The 22500-nt window shown below is 44.0% G+C and overlaps 1 protein-coding gene across 1 annotated transcript in view; it reads right to left on the reverse strand.

The window, feature by feature from the left end:
• Window positions 1-7329: 7329 nt before the first annotated feature.
• LOC306938779 (protein CBFA2T1-like) overlaps window positions 7330-22500 on the reverse strand; it is a gene marked incomplete at its 3' end in the record, with an annotated part of 99386 nt that continues 84215 nt past the window's right edge. Inside the window, 6 exon segments of the mRNA XM_079523089.1 lie at window positions 7330-7689; window positions 8887-9077; window positions 15335-15406; window positions 16623-16821; window positions 17740-17828; window positions 20851-21122. Of these exon segments, the coding sequence (XP_079379215.1) occupies window positions 7330-7689; window positions 8887-9077; window positions 15335-15406; window positions 16623-16821; window positions 17740-17828; window positions 20851-21122 (1183 nt within the window).

The raw sequence follows: 22500 nt of genomic DNA on the forward strand, positions 1-22500 counted from the left end.
ACTTCTGAACCCCCCATAACCCACATCACATGAGCCTATAAATCTATATCCCTACACAGGTAAGTAAATATCAATTATGCCCACTATTGCAAGATAAACCACATATCCCATTATCATTAGCAGCTCCAATGCATAACTCAAACACCCCTGGCCATTTCACTGTGGTCCAGTCCAGACCAATATATGGTGCTCTGGTAGCCTGGGGACTCTCTTGCCCGAACACACTGGAACAGACAGAACAGAAGCAGTAAGTATTCAATTAAGCAATATTACACGAGAGGGTGTGGGTTAACGTGATTATTGCCACGACAGGGATGCGGTGAGGAACGAGACGAAGTCGAGTTCCGCAAGCATCACTGAAGTGGCAATAATCACGTTAACCCACACCCTCTCGTGTAATATTGCAATTATACAACAGTTACCCTTAAAACTAAGAAAATCGCTGAAAGAATATATTTTTTTAATGACAGATGTAGTCACTACGACCACAAATGTCCCAAGAAACTAGCTAGCCTAGCCACCGAGTTTGCTAGCGCTCTGGGAGAACAGAGCAGCTGAATTCTTTGTTTTGATTAGGTGGTGAATGGTGCTGGTTTAACCCACGGCTAGAAGGCTGTTTCAACCAATCAGATTGCTTCCTCGAAACGACCTGTGGTATAATTACCCATAACACATATTGACACATATTGCATTCTTAACTGTATTGCACTTGCCCATCATGACCAAACATCCCTCTGTTTCCCCAGGTGGTACTGTCCAATGCCGACTGGCCATCCTGCCAGATAGGAAACAACTCCCCTGTTGATAATACTTTCAATAAACCAGTTCAACTCATGACTTTTCCTTTGTGTGCAAATACAACTGACTAAAGTGCATATGCTGTGCAAATATAAATACTTCAATCAAACACTGGTACAATATGTGTGCAAAATAAGCATAAATGTGCCAAATATATAAGTAACAGAGGACCACTTCGTTACATCCCTCTCATTTTGTTTCCAGACCATCATTGCTTGAAGCGTTGCTTTGTGTTATTGCTCGATACGAGCAATAACACAATTTCACAAAGTCTTTATCTGTCAACTTGTGAAGTGGAAATAAAGCTTGAAGACAGAGTTGAGTTGATTGTAAGAATTTAGAAAGACCTTGGCTTGGACATGGTGGAATGTAAAGTAAACTCTAGCTGAAGGACTACATGGGAGAATAGTCTCAGTCTGAATCATAATACCACCGGAACAATTTAATCTACAAACATAAACAAAACATGTTGTCTTCCATTTGATTCGCTTGCTCTATCCGAATATGTATTCTTCTATGATCACAGTGATACTGTCTCATGCCCCTTACTGCACCTTTGATTTTATCAACTCTTTAGAAAGACAATGCACACATTCCAGGAAATGAGTACTGTATGCATACATTTTAACCATGTTGTGATTGAGAAAAAACAAGACACACACGCATACATGCTCGCACACATGTACGGACGTACACGCACAAGCACACCCACACACACACACACACACACACACACACACACACACACACAGAGAAAGTGCTTCGATACAACCAAAACTTTTCAGCTCAAGACCCAAAAGACACATTTGGTGTCTCCCAGGATGCTGTCATTAAAGCCCTATACTTTATCATACATATACTATCATACTACATACTGTACATATACTATCATACTACAGCATACTATTATACTACTGCACAACATGCTATTTTTTATTTGAATCATGACAGTTTTAGACATGAGGATTCCACCCGACAGAGACTATAGAGCGTCGCAGTCCCGCCCCCTACCAAGGCCCAGGAAATGATTCTCCATTCATTTTCCTCATAGACTTTTCAGAAAGTATTTATTTAAAGGCGGTTACGCCGCGGACAAAGCCAACTCTTGTCGTGACAAATCATGACAACAAACACAATGTTTTGGGCCGAACAAAGAATTAGAAACGGCACTTTTTTTGTTGTTTTTCTTCTTTGTAATTGTTTGTTTGGTCCAAAATATTGTGTTTATTGTCATGATTTGTCACGACTGGAGTTGGCTTTGTCCGCGGCGTAACCGTCTTTAAATAAATACTTTTTGAAATGTCTATGGGAAAAATGCATTGGGATTCATTTCCTGGGCCTGGCGTCGTCATGACAGGAGGCGGGACTGAGACGCTCTATAGGGCTCCATTTCCGTCACCGCTAAACCCCTTATCCCTAAACGTCTTTGAATAGTTCAACTAGCAAATCTACATTGACACGTTGTGAGCTTGTAGACTGGCCATTTTAACTATTCAAAATGTTTTGCAAAATAGTAACAAAAAGGCAAAGAAGTTTAATTCTTTGGAAAAATGTACACATTTTAGAAAAAACATGTTTTGTCTTTTTTTTAATGTACATTTTTGAAAATATTTTTAAATAATAATGTAAATATAATGTATAAATATAATGGATGTTTACTCACAACCCATTAAAGAATGGGTCCCATTGTTTGGGAAACTACTGCAATCCAATATGTGCAGCAGTGACAGCTAAACAACACAAGACACAAGTCTCCAAGGCAGGTATTAACATATTTATTACACCGTAAAGAGAACAACAATACCAGAATTATACTGCAAAGATTCACAGACCGACAGACCATATTTTACAAGCCCCATCCCCCCCACACCCTCCCCTCCCCCAAATATAAGCAATTAAAAAATAAACTCAAACAAGGAAAAAATAATCGACATGAAACCACAGTTGTGACATAGTAGACTGGAAAGCTCTATGGAGGATACTGAACCATAAGCGATGGAAAGCACCGCAGTGGGCCAGCCTACTCTAACCTGTGGTATTCATGTCTCAATTAAGTATTGCACAACAACTTCAAATCGTTTTTTTCTTCCCTTTTTATATTTTTTCTCCACAATATTGTTTTGTCAAGAGGTGACCCCCAGAAACCCTCCTGCCCAACAACCACTTCTCTTGAGCCCCTAACACATTATGTTTCATTGTAGGATGAAACGTCGGAAATAGCCTCATCTGCAAGCCCGCAAAGCGTCAAGACGCCACATGTTGTTAACTTGCGGATTCTTCTTTTGTTTTTTGCCATTTCTTTCAATGTTTCTTCTACTTTCATTTATTTTTTTTGAAAATGTGTGAAAATTCATCAAAATAGTCGCCTATAATGACATGCCTAAAATAGGCGCGCCATGCAGGTTGAAAAGTGGTTAAGTTCAACCCTCCCCAAACAAAAAAACTCCAAAGCAAAAAAACAACAACGTTACTGTGTTTTGCTGTTCACCGTAAGCCCCAGTACGTACGTACCCCCAACAACCCCACCCCCCCACCACCCCTGATGTTTCGTTACAAGTATAAAATTAAAATGACACGTACCCCCACTCTCCATTGTGAAAAACACTGTTTTCGACAAACTGCGTGTTCGAGTGCTTGTCTTCACAACAGAGGGAGAGAGCAAAGATTAGGAGAGAAGGTGGGTGGTCGAAAAATGGGGCTGGGGGGGGTGGACAAAACGGCATTTCTAATCTGCCCACGTCGTCGAAAACGGCAGTCAACAACGTGCTGCTCTTTCGTATCGTGCACAATTCCTTTCCATGTCTCTAGAGGGGTTCAGACTCTTGACATATTCTAGAAAGGCGTAACAGGTGTAAAAGGAACATAACAAAAGTCCTTTTTTTGTTGTTGTTTTTATTGATTTTATTAAATGTTTTCTCATGTCTACTTCATTAACCTTTCCATCTGTTCATGAGGTCTGCATTGTTACCAAGTAGTGATATGGTTTTGCAGCTGTATGAGCTTCAACTTTGGGATCTTTTATCATTTTCCTGTTCTCTTTTGCCCATTTGGTTCGACTAGACCAGTATCAGCGATGCAACTGGTGCTCTCATCGTGCTGTAGGAGGTAGAATGAGACTTGTTTTTGCCACCGAGGAATTTGTAGCAAAACACACATCGAGGAGGGTAGAGAGAGGAGATAAGACAGAAAGAGAGAGCTTCTCAAAGAGCGATAACATTCATCTTTTATTAATGCTTTAAAAATTCTCCTTGTTTTTTTCTTCTCTATCCTGGATTTTGCCCTGATAATAATGAACACACACGCACGACAATCGTTTGTGTTCTTATACGAATACCCTATTGTTAAAACAGCTCGGCTGTTTCTCCACGGCTTCCGAGACATCACAAGCGAGGGTGTTCGACACCTTTTCTTTTGGGATCGCTTTTAGAGTCAAGACTGCAGTTTATCTTCAGTTTCGACAAGGAGGGATAGGGGAGAGAAGACCCCCCCGTCCCTTGTTGTTCCGTGAGGTCAGAATTCTTAACGCGCTTCCATCATAGCACCAAGGGTATTTGGGAGGGGGGTGACAAGAGCCTTTTGTGTGCGTCAGGGTTTTAAGTGCTGCCTTTCTCTCAAGCAAAGAGGTTTGTCTGTATACCGTTGAAAGGTCTATGACAAAACTGGAACTGATATGCCATCCTGACACCAAAAATGACACCAGCGGATTGAAGTACAAATAGAAACTGTAAACTGCTAACGATATGAACGCCCAGGATTGAAAAGAAAGACAAATAAATCCATACACGTAAGACAGGGGCTGCCTGTATTGTTTTGTTGTTTGTTTTTCTTTCTTTTTAATTCAAGAAGTGCTTAAAGCCGACGCAAATCTCACATTCCTATGATGTGAAAATGTTACATTTGGGAGGTCAAACTCCATTCGAACATCTCGAAAGTTCTTTGCCTCAGGACTGGAGTTGCCAGTGTGCATGTCACAATGGTTATTATTGCTCCAATTCGACCATTAACGCCACCGCGAAATGTCCATCGCACTTTCAAACACACACGTTCTTGTTTTTGACACCACAGGATGGCTGCCACTGCTGTTCTCCATCCAGAAAGGATGGAAATAAAAATATACCTGTAGATAGTTGTGTTTGTAAATCAAACGGATGAAACCGAAATTTGGTTTTGTCACGTTTACGTGAACAAATCCATGTACAAACAAATATGTACAACAAAACAAAACAAAACAAAACAAAAACCACAATTGAGCAAACAAACCCCTTGTGAAATCTTCTAAATCAGGATTTTGGTCCTATAGGTGTCAGTCTTTGGCTGTCTTCGGTGTTTCGTTTTATTTTTATTTTATTTTTTGTATTTTTTTGTTGTTTTGTTTGTGTTAATACTGTGTATTACCTGGTGCTCTGTAATGTTAAAGCTGTCAGTGGGACTCTACACCTCTGCATTTGGAAAAGTTTGTTTCTTAGAGTTGTTTTGCTTTTTTGCGTTTTAACTTCTTTTTTTTAAACATTTTTTACGTTGTTTTTCTAAAAAATACCAACAAATATTTAACAAACAATTCAATAATGTGCATGCACTGTCTGTAACTATTCAAAGAAAAGTCATGACTGCTATTGTTAGCATGTTGGAAAAAAATAAAATAAAACATTAACAATAAGTGGATTCTGTCTTTTCTTCTACAATTTACCAACTTTACAAAGAAAATGCACATAACAGATAAGCTAGCACTACAATACAAAAATCAGTTTGTGAAGTATGGCTCTATACCGACAAAACGAGTATGCCGAAAAAGATGCATGCTGAATTAACTTCTGTGACAGTGCAAATACATTTATGTATGTCCCGTGTACAAAACATTTAGGTTAGCATTCCGCGAAACATGCTAGTTCTCAGAAAAGATCTGGATCGGACTCAAGTAGCAGCTCTGAGATATAGCTTGTGTCTTTTCTCGAGGACAACAGGGGGAGAAAACAAAACGTAGAACTATGAGGGATATACCACTAACACATAGAATAGAAAAGCAGCTTGGGGAAAAAAAAGGTAACATTTATTCTTTTTATATCTCTTTTCGCTCCAGCCAGAGGGAGAGATACAGAGATATTGTGACTGGTTAAAAGTACTATGCATCGTCACAATCGTCCAACACATTATACAATAAATAACCATCGGTAACAACACAGGACAGAAGTGTTCAACACCATGACATCTACTGGGGGGATAAAAGATGAGGAACGAGAGATGGAGATGGTTGTTTGTTGATGGATAGAGAAGTGAAGGGACTGGAGCCAGTGGGGCCACAGATCGAGTTTCACGACTCAGTCCTCGAAACTGCTGCAGTTTTCGTCTCGGTGCGGGTCTGCTGTGGCGAGGCTCTCACCGCACGTCAGTCGGATGATGACTTAATCTGCTCCGATGTCCTGCCAAACATGCGCGTGCGCACAACTCCGAGGAACATCCGCTAAACATGTGCAACTGGCAAGGTTCTCGTCTCTTGTCCAAGAATCCTTCCCCTTTCCGCAGCCTTCGGGGAGACAGATTTGTATTTCTCAGCCCACTGACCTGGATATTATTACAAGTCGGAGGGAAGTAACAGAGGGGGAAGAGCAGCTGGCTTTCCTTACAATCTGCTGCACATCTGCCCTCTCTGCGGCGAGCCTGTACTGCCGGCCAGAGGCTCAGTCCATCCCTCTGGTCAGCAACGCTCGCCTGTCCGTTATGCCTCTCTCTGTTCGCCAGTCCATTCCTCCACACCCCTTTTCCCACGGTATTCAAATGTCTCTCTCTACCGGGATCTCTATCTCTTACGTTTAGTGTCGGTGTCTTCAATCGTTCTGCTAGCTAGATGAGTTGCCTTGGTATGTTGTTTGGTAAAGTGTCATAATGAGGTCAAATAGTTTCACATCCCAGGTAGGTTCTTATGTGGGGGGGGGGGGGGGGGGTAAAAGGCGTAGGAGAAAAAGCGATCGTAACACAAAAAAGGGGGAGGTCAGATATATTTGTCTCGAGTTCACGGCTATTCTCTGCCCAGTCTCTTATGTTCATATTTACAGGAAGAAAATAAAATAAAAAGAGGGAGAGAGAAAGGAAGGTAAGCGATGACTTCAACGACAATAACAAACAGCCACGACGACGAAACATAGACGACCAGGAATAACAATAAAGTTACGCTAAAAGGAAAAGCAGATCGTTGTTTATTTAATTAATCAACAAAGAATATCTTTGTGTTTCTTTAAAGTCACGGCAAGTCAATATGACCCGATTATGGACCTCCGCCCGCCCTCCCCCTTTATACCGCTGTGACTACACTGCAAAGACAGGAACAGAAAGACATACAGACAGACAGCCACGCACACCCGCCATCTCTTCCCGTTTGCTACGTTAGCTTAGCATCTCTTTCGCGAGGCAACCTTTTTAGACAGTCATGCTGTATGAGACATTGTTGGCGGCAGGGACAGACATCACGGGGCCTGTCCTCTCCCAACCCCACCCTCCCCCAACACCCCCAACCCCTCCCACCCGTCAGAGCGTCCTTTAGCGCGGCGTGCCGTCCAGCACGGAGGAGGAGGAGGGCGTGCCGGGGGTGGCGGAGCGGGGGGTGGCGGCAGTGGGCGGGGTGGGGGCCGGGCTCCCTGCCCCGCTGCTGGGGGTGCAGGCGGAGGAGCTGGCCAGGACGGGGGTCTCTGGCCCGGGACCGCCTGCTCCCTGCTGCTGCTGCTGGCTGGCTTGCGGTTGTTGTTGTTGTTGTTGCTGCTGCTGCTGAGCCTGCAGCGTCTGGCCACAGACGTGGTGGTGTTTCTCCCAGTCCTTGTGCTGACAGAAGGAGCCGCAGTAGCGCGCCGTGTTGCAGCCACTGCACGTCTCGCTGGCCTTGCGCCCGCAGTTCCAGCAGCTCTGCCACGGGAAAAAAATAAATTAAATAAAGAAAACAAAAGGATTTTTGGATTTACAGCGAAGAAGTCAAGGACCATCAATGAGTCAGGAAGTGAATAGATACCTGTTCTCAGTCAATGAATTTGATTGAACCAGGATCTATAGCTAAATATATTTCTAGAAACGCACAATGGGTCGATTCTTCCTCTGGTTGCACAACAAAGCAAGTGAATGGTTGGGTAGTGTCAGGACTTGGGAACCGGATAAAGGAAACAATAAAGGTTGCACATTTGCTCCCACTGTTTATTTCAAGTGTTGGGAGTCGATGTTTCGATCATGTCTGGATTCTCACCAACATCCTGATAAAGATCCAGCAGTGATCAAAACAAGCATGGCTGTAGCAGACTGCACATGACTAAACAAGGGGCCATGTTTGCAGCGCTTACACTATCAATGGACCGCAGACGGATCAAAAGCACCAAATCTCGTTTTCCACGCGGCAGAGCAACCCTGACAGCTCTGTGGCATTCCCAAAGGAAACAAACCTACAAACCGCCTTTAAAAAAACATTCTTCTTATTTTTTACTCTGGCTCCCGCAATTAATGTCAGATGTGAGCCGCGCATTTCCCTCTCGCTTAACTGATTAAACGTCAAGTTCTCTGATGGTGATTAGTAACTCCTTCCCTTCCCTGGTTTCCTCTCTGCTGAATTGGTAGCACCTTTCTAAACATAGCTCATAAACGGGCAGAGAGAGAGAGAGAGACAGAGAGAGAGAGAGAGAGAGAGAGAGAGAGAGAGAGAGACTTGACTGGCCTTGCTTTGATCTCCTTTATCAACCCCCCCACCTTCTCTCTCTCGCCCGAGTACAAAATAACCTTGATTTGCATGATCCTGCAGTCAACGCTGTGAATAATTGTTTACCTCTTTGATATCTAAAGAGGTGCAGCCATTCTGCGTTATTAATGAGAGGAACAGATCAAACGGGTACTTCTCTGGAGGAGATCAGAGATTTTATATAGTGGGTCTTCAACAGGGGGTCGTCAAATCTTCGTGCGATAGGAACTTTATTTGTATTTTGTATTAGTAGTTCTCTGTGAACTATTTTTTATTAGTAACCACTTGAACCCTGGGGGGGGGGGGGGGGGGGGCATGAGCTCAGTTCGGGACTCTCCCCAGATTGGCAGATGGAGAATAGTGCGGGTCCCTGCTTCACCCACCTCGCTGGAGTCCTCCTGCTGGTTGATGACAGAGAGCGCATCGTCGGCGGCCTGCCGCTTGGCCTCGGCCACGGTGCGCTCCATCTTGGCGCGCTCGGTGCTGATCATGTCGTGGGCCTTGCGCTCCGCCTCCGACACGGCCTTCTGCAGCTCCGACATGGCCTGGCGCTTCACCTCGTTGACCGCCTCCTCTGCAGCCAAAGAGCCAAGATGTTAGATTAGAAGCTGCGATCCGTAAGTTTCATGTCCTCACCGGGATTCAAACCCTGGATGAGGGTACTTCTACCGCACTTACAAGTTACCCCAGTTAAGTGCAGTAGGAGTACCCTGGGAGCATATACACACTACCACTAACACCAACCCTAAACCTAATCCTAAACTGAGGGAACCTAGGGCTAAAGCTGAATCCCAGTATCCAAAACCTCGGCCACTCGCTCACTCACACTCGGTCACTCCAGCATGGCAGTGTTACAGTGAAATTGGTGACCTGCTGAGGTATATAAGAACCGTGTAGATGTCACATAATGTCTGTGTACATCGTTCTGGTTTGTTAATTAGCAGAGTTCAAACTAGCGGTATTTAGGCCACACATTCAAAGTCCTCCGTGTAAGTTATGTGAAGTCCACAAGTCCACAAGATGGTCACATGCTGGAGTGACCGAGTGTGAGTGAGCGAGAGTCAGAGATTTGGGTTTAAGGGAACATAGGCATGACCCCTCTTTGCTCAGGGACTTTGACACGTAGACCTGGAGTGAGAGGGTAGTCAAACCGGTGACCTACTGATTACCGCACGACCTCTCTACCCACTAAGGGTGGGCTGTATTAACATACAGTATACCATAGAGATCGATTAACATTGTATTCAGTTTGCTGCTCTAACAATCAGGATTTTACTGTGTGCTTTAAAACAGCAAAAATGTATATCATGTTATTTATTTGGATTTCACCAGCGTCACTGGCTGCCACTGTCACTGTCCTTTGGCTTTGTAGGGCAGAGAGACAGTGTGTCCTGGGCCTGTTACAGAGCATGTAGCGGCCTCAGGCTGGATGGAGCGGGAGGTGACGGAGAGGTCACGGGGACTGTTCTGTGACAGAACAGGTTGAGTCCCCACTGTGAACGCTGTGTCCTTCACAAAGCCTCTGAACAACCAACCACGCACACACACCACGCATGTACGCACGCACACATTGGATCTTTAGGGGGTTTCCCATAATTAGCTGAAAAATCTATAAATCCCGCTCTTACATCTACCCTAGAGTCCCTATTCTGTGGCAAATAATAGTCACGAATAGCACATTTACATGCTCACAACACGCTTTGTGAAAGGTGACACATTGTGAGCCTTTATAGAGTTTATTTTCGGGAAAGAGATTTGATGTAGAAATATGCCCCTGGCCCTGGGGCACACTAAGTATAGGTCTTTTGAACATTTCTGCATTTATTTTCTCATGAAAGTATATAATCATAGCTATACAACGAGACAGTGTTGTATGTCTTAAGACTCTTAATACATATTCCTCAATAACATTGAAAGAATGCAAGGTTTTATGATATCTAGGACAGTGGTTCCCAAAAGGTTCTCTACAACCTCTGCAACCCAGTGGAATGGATGATGGCTGTGAGGAAATGAATACGTCTGGCTGAAGTATGACATGAAAACTGCTGCTCGGGGTGCTTATGCAAGACTAACCGTAATTAATCCTACATGTATTCATGTCTATAGCATAAGGCTGCTATTTCAAGTCTACCCAGACTTATACAGATGTCTCAAATGTTCAACACCTCAACTCACTCATACAATCAAAACATTATTGTTTATCATCAGTGTGGATACTTATTATCTTTTGTCATAGATATAGTTATATGATTCTTGTTGTGGACAGCCTTTAAGCACTTAAACCATTTACTTTGTTGGAAGTCAAAAACGTAAATAGCCGATCTACAAGCTCACATGTGTCGCTATTTTATTTTGCATGATATTCATCATATTTGGCATGTTCATAATTTTTCGCCTAATGTGCATCATTCTTTGTGCATCATTATCTATGTTTATAATATTTTGCTTATGTTCCTCTATTTTTTGCCTAATGTTCATCTATTTTTGCCTAATCTTCATCCATCCTGTAATATTGTGTTGCATGCACCTGCCTATTGGCTTGGGAGCTCAGGTAGTGATATTAATCGTCTGAGACCTAAATCCAGCGTAATGATCAGCTTTGCATACCTCTGACTAATTAGTAGACATTCGCCACAGTGACGGTGGCGTGTTTAATTGGTTTGATCTACTAAAAAGATGGATGCATGACGTGCTAAGTTGACCAACTGGAAGAAATAAATAAATTGCAGCTGATGATTTTAGCCTTTAATAAAGATGCATGACTAAAAAAGCTATTTTTATTTTAAATGCTGTGTAAAACGTCCATAAAGCGAGCACCAGGCAATTAATCCCAGGTAAATACTTTTGAAAATGTGCTTTGGGGTATTTTCCACTTGTATTTTTTTGCGCATTGCTGTAACCTTGCCGCGTGGGTGTTAAGCGCCGGAATTCCAACCCAGACGTCAAAGCAGAGCGAGGGCTTTTTGTTTGCTCCCATCAAGCCTGTAACTTGACTAATTGTGTATGCAAATCAGGCAATTTATATTTAAATTATGCATTTCCATTGTGATCCCAGAGGCCTGCGCTGCGGTGCGGCAGAGTGGGAAACCGGCAGGACACTGCCGCGCAAGGTGCTTGAATATTTATCACCGACGGTAAACATTTTGCCCATTCCAAACAGATGTATTCACTGCAGCACTCCATTGTGTTAAGGAGCCTATTTTGCAATTCTCACCGGGTCACATTTAAATCAGCTCCTCTCCTCGGCGAGGAAAAATAATGCGAGTGAAATGGAAGAGGATGCTTGCAAATGTTGGGGAAAATACAAAAGAACGCAGAGACGAAACAGAAAAACGTTTATCCCAGAGACAAGAGGTATGTAAGGCTTTATGGCTAGGCTATCATGAAGTGATTACCTGTCCTCCTTATAGGAGTGTAAACACTTTCTACCTGTGAGTGAATGAATGAATGAATGAATGAAGATATATATATATATATATATTTTTTTTTTTTTGTAGACTCAGTACCGAAGTCCTGATGTCACTCGTTCATCGCCTGGGTCAGGGATATTTTTCTTTATGGATAATAACATTGGTTCATCTTAAAACCGTCTCATATAAGCATTGTGGTCAAAAAATAAACAACCTGTCTCTGCGATATTGTCGTGGACACATTTTTGGAACACAGCTCTCATTTGACAAAATATAAAAGTCTATGGGAATTCAGAATGGGGAAGAAAAAACGCGTAAATTATGTCAGACTTTGGTGCTCTATTTTCAAAGTAGTTTAAATGTCATGCATTCACACAGGCCACTCCTCGCATTACAACCATGAGTCCATATAAGTCCAAAAAACGAGTGCTGTTCCAAACGGCGCGAATCGCCTCTACGTCTGTGATTGAGCTGAATTGTTAAAGTGGGGTGGTTTTGTCTTTAACCCTATTGTGCTCACTGCTGGCTGCCCGGGACTGCTGCCGTGTGATGTACGCCTCGATGTCAGGGCAGAAACCTTGTATGTTACTTCAGGAAATGGGGAAAAAGAGTTCCAATGGATTTAAATTGTTATTCTATCACAAGCTTTCTTTGATACAATATTGTTTTGCTCTCGGGTGGACACCTTGTAGCCTACTATGTCCAAAATCCTTCCATTATTATAATTATTTAAAAAAAATGTCATGTGTTGTGAGCTTGTAGATCTGCTATTTTCACTACTTTTGTGCGACACACCTGTATGATGTAATTTACAACAAAACAAAGGAGATACAATGTTTCTGCCTGACAGCAAAGACAGACTTTCAAACACAGCAGCAATAGCAGATAGCTGATCTACAGATCAGCTATTCTTGCTGCTTTCGTGTGACAACTGTAGTATGATGAAGTAGGGTTTGATTGACAAAAAAATCAAAAAAAATCTAACCTGTCTGAAGTGAGTGGTGCAACAGCGCCCCCTGTTGGTACCCTAAACATACGGACAGACAGACAGACATAGGGATGGACGGATGGACGGACATTGCTGGTTCTAGGAGTGGTTGCACCACTCAAAAAAAACAACAACAAAACAAAATGCAATATTGGAGATACAAGGTTTCTGCCGTGACAGCCACGATGTATGCCTTGCGCGTGGAATTGTGATTACACACCGAATGCTTCAGATGGAAGATCGATCAAGAGGCGACGAGGATGGGGCGCGGGGGAGAGCTGCCGCTGCAGTCCCGACGGTGATACTCAATTCAATTTAAATGCATATTACTTGTTCGCCGGTATCTCACACACCATCATGCTTGGTCAAGCAAGGGGACAATTTCTTTTCTCCGGGGGGCTTAAAAAGCAGATATACTACTGGTTCGCCCGGCAGTGAATACAAAACGAGATTCCCCGGATTCCTCTCCAAGACATTTCTTTCTCTTCTCGAGTCTCTCGCTGGCTGCCGATAATGGCAATTCCAGCTGCGGCGGTTCTCAGAATGTCTGTTTCTATGCATGCTGCATAAATGAAAGCTGTAACGTCAATACATTTGAAAGTTATAAGAAGGTTTTTTAAACACATTTGCAGCACTCGATCTCGAAACTCACTCATCACCGAGGTCATTGCGCAGTAAAATCCTCAGTGTAGATTTATCTATTGTTATCTCTGGGAGAGAGAGTGTACCATCTCACCATGCACCATCTGTAAACCATCTCAGATAGTGTACACATGTAACCAAATGGACCCTCACAGGTCCATTTGGTTACATTTGTACACTCTCAGAGATAGAAAGTGCTATAGACAACAGTTGTATAAGGTTCCTTCTCCCTGACTCTCTCCCTGAGTCAACCCTATAAGGCAGCACTCATGCAGTTTGCAGTGTTCCCCCATGCAACCTTTTAACAGTTTGACGGCCGAGAATTGTTTACTCCAGTGTTCCGATGCTGCGTAATACGACATCCCCGCTATTTGTTTTATGTGTCTAAATCGCATCGCATTAATAATAATAAAAAAAGTCCGCCTCTGCCGCGCAGCAGAAGGAGTTAGCTTTGTGTGCTGATCTCAAAACCGGAAATCGAAACTTATGCCGGCTAGGGCTTCTGGGAAATTGAGTCCAATGCAAGTGAACGGAAGACACGGCCTCATGGTATGTGGTTTTATGGAGCCGGCTTGTGGTGTAGCAGGATGGCGGGTGGTGCGATCGTACAAAAACAAACAGACCGGATTTTCACGGATCAAACGCCCAAATACTTCAGCGTATGATCTAAAGGTAATAAAACAATCCAGGCAGCGTAGGATATTTGATTATAATGCGGGAAACGCGGATTACGCAGTAGAACTGTTAACAGAAGCCACCACTGTTAGCTTACATAGGTAAAATAGAAGATTCATTATGGACACGGAAATGTTTTTAATTGGGGGGAAAGTGATAGTTTTATACTACACCGCTCTAAAAGCACTAGCAATACTGCCTCATCAAAGTTGGTGTTGTGACTTTATATATTGTCAATTACTTGCATGAGAGCGGGAGAGGTGGTGGAGTTTGCTGCTTTATCAGACAATTTGAGGTTTAAGAGGGTTTTTTTTCCCGAAGCACTTTTTACTATGTTTCATTGGTTCAATATTAACACCCGTGAAATAATATACCCGTGAAATATTATATCAAAACATTACTTTTACTTTAATTGAAAAATGTTACTTAGTATGACTTTAACACCCTGGAAATGTACAGTGCACCCAAAACAGCTTGTATCAAAATGTGATCCGACGTCTAGCTCCTGTATTTTTAATAGTCCGACCACTGGGTTAACTGTAAGAACTACTTAAGCTCCTTGTTCGGCCAGAGTAGTAAAACCCCTTTTATGACCTGACATCATATTTGGAATGCGCAGAGCGGCTTGGCTCGCCGACACTATCTTTGTACTTCCTACACAAATGCTTCTCCAATGGCGGACCGGAGCCCGGTTTATGCTTGGCCACGTCAACGGTGTCGTGTCGCTGAAAACAGCCGATCAATAAGCCCATAACACGGCGTGGAAATGACACATTGTGGGCTTGTACATCGTCATATGTTGGAGCGTGAATTAAGCTTGGGACATGAATGCGAGGCTACCGGGGATGGAGACAGCAGACAGTGTGTGTGTGTGTGTGTGTGTGTGTGTGTGTGTGTGTGTGTGTGTGTGTGTGTGTGTGTGTGTGTGTGTTGTGAAAGTTGTGTGGGTGAATTAGATGACCTTAATTTCCTCACTGGAAGAAAACGGCTGGGGAAAATGTGAGATAATGCGTGTGGCGTGTGTGTGTGTGTGTGTGTGTGTGTGTGTGTGTGTGTGTGTGTGTGTGTGTGTGTGTGTGTGTGTGTGTGTGTGTGTGTGTGTGTGTTTTGGCTCACCGGCTTTCTTCCAGATCTCTTCAGGAACATAACCAGAAGATACAGGCCGATGCATCAGTTCTCTGTGAATATCTGCACACACACAAACATGCACGCACGCACGCACACAGGCACACACGCAGGCACGCACACACATACACACATACACAGGAAAATCAGCTATCACCCTTTCAGTTACAAACTAGAAAGAACTCAGAAAACAGTTAAAATAATGAGTGTTAATTTGATTCTGAGAGTCTAAAATTAGACCCTCTGCCGAGGGCAGCGCAAATGTGTTTTGAAATCGTGCAGTAAATTCCTGTATAATTCTACAGACAAACATACAAATCTGGTGTGATTAATATAATACAATGGCAGAAGTACATAATAGGTCTTGCCTTTAATCATGTCATTATAACATAATTATTTTGGACAATCTCAGAAGAATACAGCAAATGAAAAACAGATGCGATATTTATTTTATTCTATCAGTAATTTACATAACCATTCTTTGCTTGCACACTGGGATACCTAAATCATTGTTGTTTTTATTAGCTGCAGCTGGGTTGCTTACATCACGCTGTACCAAGGCTCGTTTTGCATGTTTTTTAGTTTTTAGTTTCCTTCCCTTCTATTGTCTATAAATATTCTATTCTAACTATTCTAATCCGGGCGGTCACTTGACATAATTTCCATAGGTAGGCTCTATGCATAGCAGCCATATTGGAACGAAATTCCTGTACGGTCTTACAAGTTATACTGATTAACGCTAAACCCGACTTTTTGTTTATTGATTTAGTCTTTGTCTGCCGAACCCGAGTATCCCGAGTTATGTTTTATTTGTTTTATTGGACAATTTTGATAACTTATGACGTTATGAGACATATAGAGGTTTTGCACAGCTACTTTGTGACACATCACACATTTGGATCACGTGATCGGGAAAAAAAACAAGTCTCGCTGACTTCTGGGGGCCGCTGGGTAATCTCTCTCCAATGTAATGCTATGGACAATGGCGGCGCGCAACGAGCGGCTGTGTTGTTCTTCCTTGTTGTCACTGGCGATCATTGCAATAGATAGCACATTCGATTGTGCTATTTTAAGGCACCCGTTCGTGCGATGGAGCGACGTACACTATCCATGTGTACACTCTAAGAGTTACACACCCGTTAGGGGTCATTTGGAACCCCATTTTGGAACCATGAAGGTACCTGGACCACACTTTGACACCCACTGGTATTATAACAGAGTGTTTCCAGTGAGCCAACATGCCCAATATCAGGACCTTGACTGGTTAGCTAGTACCAACCTGGCGTGGCGTTGTCCTGTGCGGCAGGGCTCTGCCGCGCCTGGCCTCCGCCGGCCACCGCTCCCTTCTTGAGCTCCTCGGCGTCGCTGTAGCGGCGGATCCAGTAGTTGAGCTCCTCGCGGTCGGCCTCCTGGCAGCGCCGCAGCACCGTTAGCGAGCGCCGTGTCTTCTCCACCATGTCCATGATGCAGTTCAGCAGCTGGGGACAGAGAATGACAATTCTAGTACTCAACTCCCAGCACTTCATATGACTCTCTCGCTGTGTATATTATTGATATATGCCTGACTCCTTTGCACATTTGACTGTGTCATATGACAGTTAGATATATTACTTGCACACTTCTGAAACTGCTGCACATTGATAATGAACGTCCAAAATCCTGCATTTGTTTCTTACTGCATTATATTTTATTATATTATTATTTATTGTCTTACTTTATTATATTACTACGTTGGAGCCTCTACAGCGGTGCCCATTGGGCACTGGCCTACTTGGAACACTGCAAGTTGGAAATGAATGCCCCACCCAGATAAAGTCCGTGTCCCTTTTATGCCCATATATGGAGTTCTTTGTCAGGCATGCCCAAATATGGAGACTATGCAGACATCAGAATGATGTCAGAACAGGCCAGCTCCATATATGGACACTGGGCACTGGGCAGGGGCCCTGTCTAGAGCCCGGGCAGAGGACTTTTTGGGGCGGTTCTGGACAACCGTGGGTCCGACCGACTCGACACCGAGTTAAAGTATAGATACTCCTTGTCAAAGATCGACTCAACTACTAAGTGAATGTTTCTCTGGCAAATTGCACTTGAGTTGAAGTACTGGAGTACTTGCTTAAAATACTTGAGTATTCAAAAAGTGCATGCCTTAATGCTTTTAATCATCATCATATATTGCCACACAACAACTGTTAAAAAGACAAACAAACATCAAACAAGCACAAACGAGGCTAACAACACAGCACACATCAGGTGAGTGGTTAGCACGGCAATCACAGAGAGGGAAAAAACAAACCCTGCCAGATTCTCAGTAATCACAGCAAGACAGCAGGCTACTCACAGACACAGACAGAGGCGTAGAGTAAGAGTAATAAAAATGTTATTACTTTTCTTACATGGTCAAGGTGCTTCCATTCCTCCGCCCACTCTCTGTCCGTCAGCCGGTGGTCTATCACCTCCTCCTGCCGGGTGCCCGTGTGCATGCCTGGACGGACGGATGGACGGACAGACAGAGACAGACAGCTGGTCAGTTTTGCCATACATTCTCTCTCTCTCTCTCTCTCTCTGTCTCTCTCTTTATTTGACCGGTACGGTAGGCCTGTCACAATTATGACGTAATCGTCAGAATCGTTTCCATGTTGAAATAATTATGTTCATACATTTTTTAATGTATGCGATGCGAGAGTGCGTTCCAGCCAACACCTACTCGCTGCCCTCGACACTCTCCTATCTGACATCAGGGTCTTGAGCTCTGCAGGGTTGTTAGCTAAGATATTGCGACGTACAGTAGTGCTTCTATGTAGGTTGAAATGTATTCAAAAATAAAATAGTGGAAATAGACAATCTACTGTATTCATTTGTAGTCATTTCTTTAAGTTATAAGTTACTGAAGGCTAAAAGCCATACCGAAATGTTATTTTATATTATTCAACGTTGTTCAACGCCCAAAAATCGTTAATCGCAATTATTTGTATGACAATCGTCAAGGAAAGCGTCATTTAAATCAATGAACAGGGCATTCAATGTCATTACATACAGTACAGTATTGTACAGCACGGTTCAGAATGCAGCGTAAGGAAATATATCGGAGTTAGCAGGAATGCCAATTTCAATGTATAGCAATAAACCAAGATACCACAGAAGGTAAGATGAAATACAAAGCAAGGACAGAAACACAAAACGAGTACAGTACAAGTGCAATACATAAATACAACACCCGCTGTGCCTGTCTCTCTCTCCCCCTCTCCACCCAGCCAGAGGGCAGGACCCCCATGACTGAGTTTCTAGAGCACCAGACACCATCCTCTCCAGGCTAGACTTGCTAAATGTCTCGCCTATTTTTAGATCTGGGGGGGTGAGAGAGAGGGGGGCTTGTCATCCTCTTCTTTAGAGATTCTTCATCAAAATTCGTCTTCATATCTGACACGACATGCAAATCTGTACCCGCCGTGTGCTTGCGTGTCTCATAGCATATCGTCGCTGTCGGGTGGAAACCTTGTATGTCCAAAAGAACTGTTCCTTTTTTTTGTTATCATTTTACATTTAAACATTTGAAGATAGTGAAAATAGCCAACCTACAAGGAGCTTGTGGATCACCTATTTTCACTACTTAGTTTAGTACGACACTCTTGTATGATGAATTAGGGCATTCATTCACATAAAAACAGAAAAACGTGAAATAATGGAGATACAAGGTTTCTGCCGGGACCGACAGCAACGTTATACTGTGCATCAGGGTTGTAAGAGGTTCTCTGCTTGAGATTGCACTCAATTGCAACAATGCAGGAGGCATTCTCGATGTTTCTAATATCAGTCATCATCAATCTATAATATAAAATCTTAACTGTGAGTGTAAAAATGGAACCAAATGGAGTCGGTCCATTTGGTTCCATTCGTACATTCTCTGAGTTACTACACTTTGAGAACCACTGCTATATCACAGACGAAAGACATTGATTTACGATTATGTTTGAGTGGTGCAACCACTGCATTACACAGCTATGTGTCCCTGGGTCTGTCTGTCCGTCCTATAGACCAATTATTTGTTTACAAACATTGGGACTGGGCGCACGGGTGACTGTTTCATGTAATCAATTCCCAACAGATCTCCAAACCTGTTGTTTTGGGGAGCGCTGGTTTCAGTCCATTCAACCTCCTCTTGTGAGTTGGCTAGTGAGATGCACCCTAGGAGACATTTATACTTCAAAGCCCAACAGTATTGCGCACAGAGAACAGCTGATATACAAGCTCACATCGCATCGCAGATGCGACTGTTGTGAGCGTAGAGGTCTGCATGCGCGACACCATCGCGGGACGAAGCATAAATTATACTTGATGGACTGCAGGTGCGCGTGCAGCCGTGCACAAATAGGCTCTGCTGCCGTGTTCATGAGTGCACCTCCCGTTCTTATGACAGCGACTGGAGGTGTGGTTTTGAGGACAACTGTTTTGAATTGCTATTATTGTTCAAACACAACAGAAACCAAGGATTATATATTTCAAGGGCGAGAGATCACAATAAAAATCCTAATCATTCTTCCTCCACACTGGGAGAAAAACAGCATCTGAAAGTTTGATGTGGCATTTTTTACACGTGAGTGCAGTTAGAACTTTTCCATTGCATCTTATGAGAGGTGGTGTTCTTCTGCTGCCTTTATGCGCGCGCATGCCGTTTCTTATCAGTGTGACGTCGTCTGATAAGGCGTCTATAGCACGACAATAGCTTGGTTGGTAATTCTGTCATTTCGCGACCGTTTCGGACGCGGGGCAGCTCGCCGGAACCGGGCCAGCCCCTTGGGAACGTTCCGGGTGGTCTGGATGTTCCGGGGACCCCCCAGGGACCCCCGGGGACCCCCACATGGTAACTCTGTCATTTCTCGACCGTTTCGGCCGCGGGGCGGCTCGCCGGAACCGGGCCGGCACCCTGGCCTTGTTGCTGTGGGTTTGGAACTTCCGCGGACCCCCCGGGGACCCCCACACGTAGTTGCACCACTCACTTCACACAGGTGTGATTTTTTATTTTTTATTTTGCTCTCAGATTACCTCACATCTTTAAATGAAATAAATACCATTACAAATTACCGCATCAAACCATTGCACTAACAAACTCACAAGGACTCTTGTAAACAAGGCTCCAGATTCATGTGGTTATTGGCGGCCTAAGATACTGTATGTGAATGGAGAAGCTGACTGGTGGTCTGACTGGTGCTTTGGTGGGCAGGGAATGGGAGTTGATGTAAGAATGATGTAAGTACTGCAAAATGTGAACTATCCTCGTATGCTGTATGGGATCATCTCTTGTCTTTCTTTCCCCGAGGGCCTGATTTTGTTGCGCACACACACACACACACACACACACACACACACACACACACACACACACACACACACACACATACACACACACACACACACACACTTGCACACAGGCATGTATAAAGTACTGCATGTATGCGCGCGCGCACACACACACACACACACACACACACACACACACACACACTCACCGATGGGTCTGGTTCTGTCTCTGATCTCGCGGTGATTGTTGGTGGCGGGGTGGCGGTACGTGTCGCGGTAGTGGTGAGCGATGGCCATGTCGTCCAGGCGATAGTGCTGCGGCGGAGGGGGCGGGCCCGGGTGGGGCAGGCCGTTGGGCTGGTAGGAGAGCCCATTGGACGGGCTGAAGCGCTGGGCGGGGCTTATGGTGCAGGGCCTCTTGCTGGGGTGCACCTCCGGATGCAGCGAGCCTCCGTCGCGCTCGAAGCCGTTCTCTTTGGTTCTGAGGTGGAGAGAGAAAGAGAGAGAGAGAGAGAGAGCGAGAGAGAGAGAGAGAGAGAGAGAGAGAGGCTGACTTGTAACAAAACATGTAGACTGTTTTTTCATTGCTGTTTTCTTCTATGTCCAGAGACTAACTTTTCCAGAATTCAGAGCTTAAATCGACATGTCAATATTAAATAAATGCATAAACATGGTACTGTAGGTCAGATGTATAGCTCTAGCAGCACTGGCATATATGCTAAAAGTTTTGTCCATAATGCTGCAAAACTGTGTTCCATCCCTTCCGTGGATGGATCCTTATTGTAACTCTGAGAGCGTACCATATATTATAGACCCGTGATGGGTCCAATTTCGTTCCATTCGTACGCTCTCAGAGTTAAATTGGGATGACTTGACCATGCAGATTGAGGTCCCTGTGATAAATCAATAATTCATATAATAATCAATAAAAGTCTCAAATGGTGGTGGTGGTCCGTAGCCTAATGCTATGCAACTGGGGGTCCTTGAAATGAAAAAGGTTTAGCGATCACTGCACTAGGAGACACTCCTATAATATAACAGCGCCGTGAAGGGCTAGTGTTTGCCTTGGCCCACGCAGAGCTACCTTAAGCAACTGTATCCATCCAAGTGTGTGTGTGTGTGTGTGTGTGTGTGTGTGTGTGTGTGTGTGTGTGTGTGTGTGTGCGGTATAGGTTTGGCATGTGCGCACACTTGCACACAGGCATGTATAAAGTACTGCATGAGTGCATGTATGCGCGCACACACACACACACACACACACACACACACACACACACACACACACACACACACACACACACACACACACACACACACACACACACACTGCGCACGCAGCAGCGGTGTCTGCGGGATCAGGTGGACTTTTGCTAGCCTGCTTCTCAAGATTAATGTAGTGTGCTTGTGTGTGTGTGTGTGTGTGTGTGTGTGTGTGTGTGTGTGTGTGTGTGTGTGTGTGTGTGTGTGTGTGTGTGTTCTCTGCGTTGTCAGTTCACAGTTAAATAATTCCACCACCACCCTCCCTTATCTACAATCCCCCAGTTTCCTTTTTTCGTATCTCTCTCTCTTGCTCCCCCCTCTTCCCCCCCCCCCTCTCTCTCTCTGACGAACAGATTGAACCTCTTAATGAGCTGTTTTTATGGCCTCCTAATGCTCATCCACAGTTGTCCATATGCTCTGTCCCTCCCTCCCTCCATCTATCTCTCCATCCCTCTCTTCATCCACCAACCCCCCCCCCCCCCCCCCCCCCCCCCCCCCCGCAAAGAACACGCGCACGCACGCACGCACGCACACACGCACATTTTATGAATTCTTATTTTATGAATTATTATTTTATGAATGTTCAGGTAGGGAATGAG

Source organism: Electrona antarctica, assembly GCF_951216825.1.
Source record: "Electrona antarctica genome assembly, chromosome: 15".
Classification (NCBI taxonomy): Eukaryota; Metazoa; Chordata; class Actinopteri; order Myctophiformes; family Myctophidae; genus Electrona; species Electrona antarctica.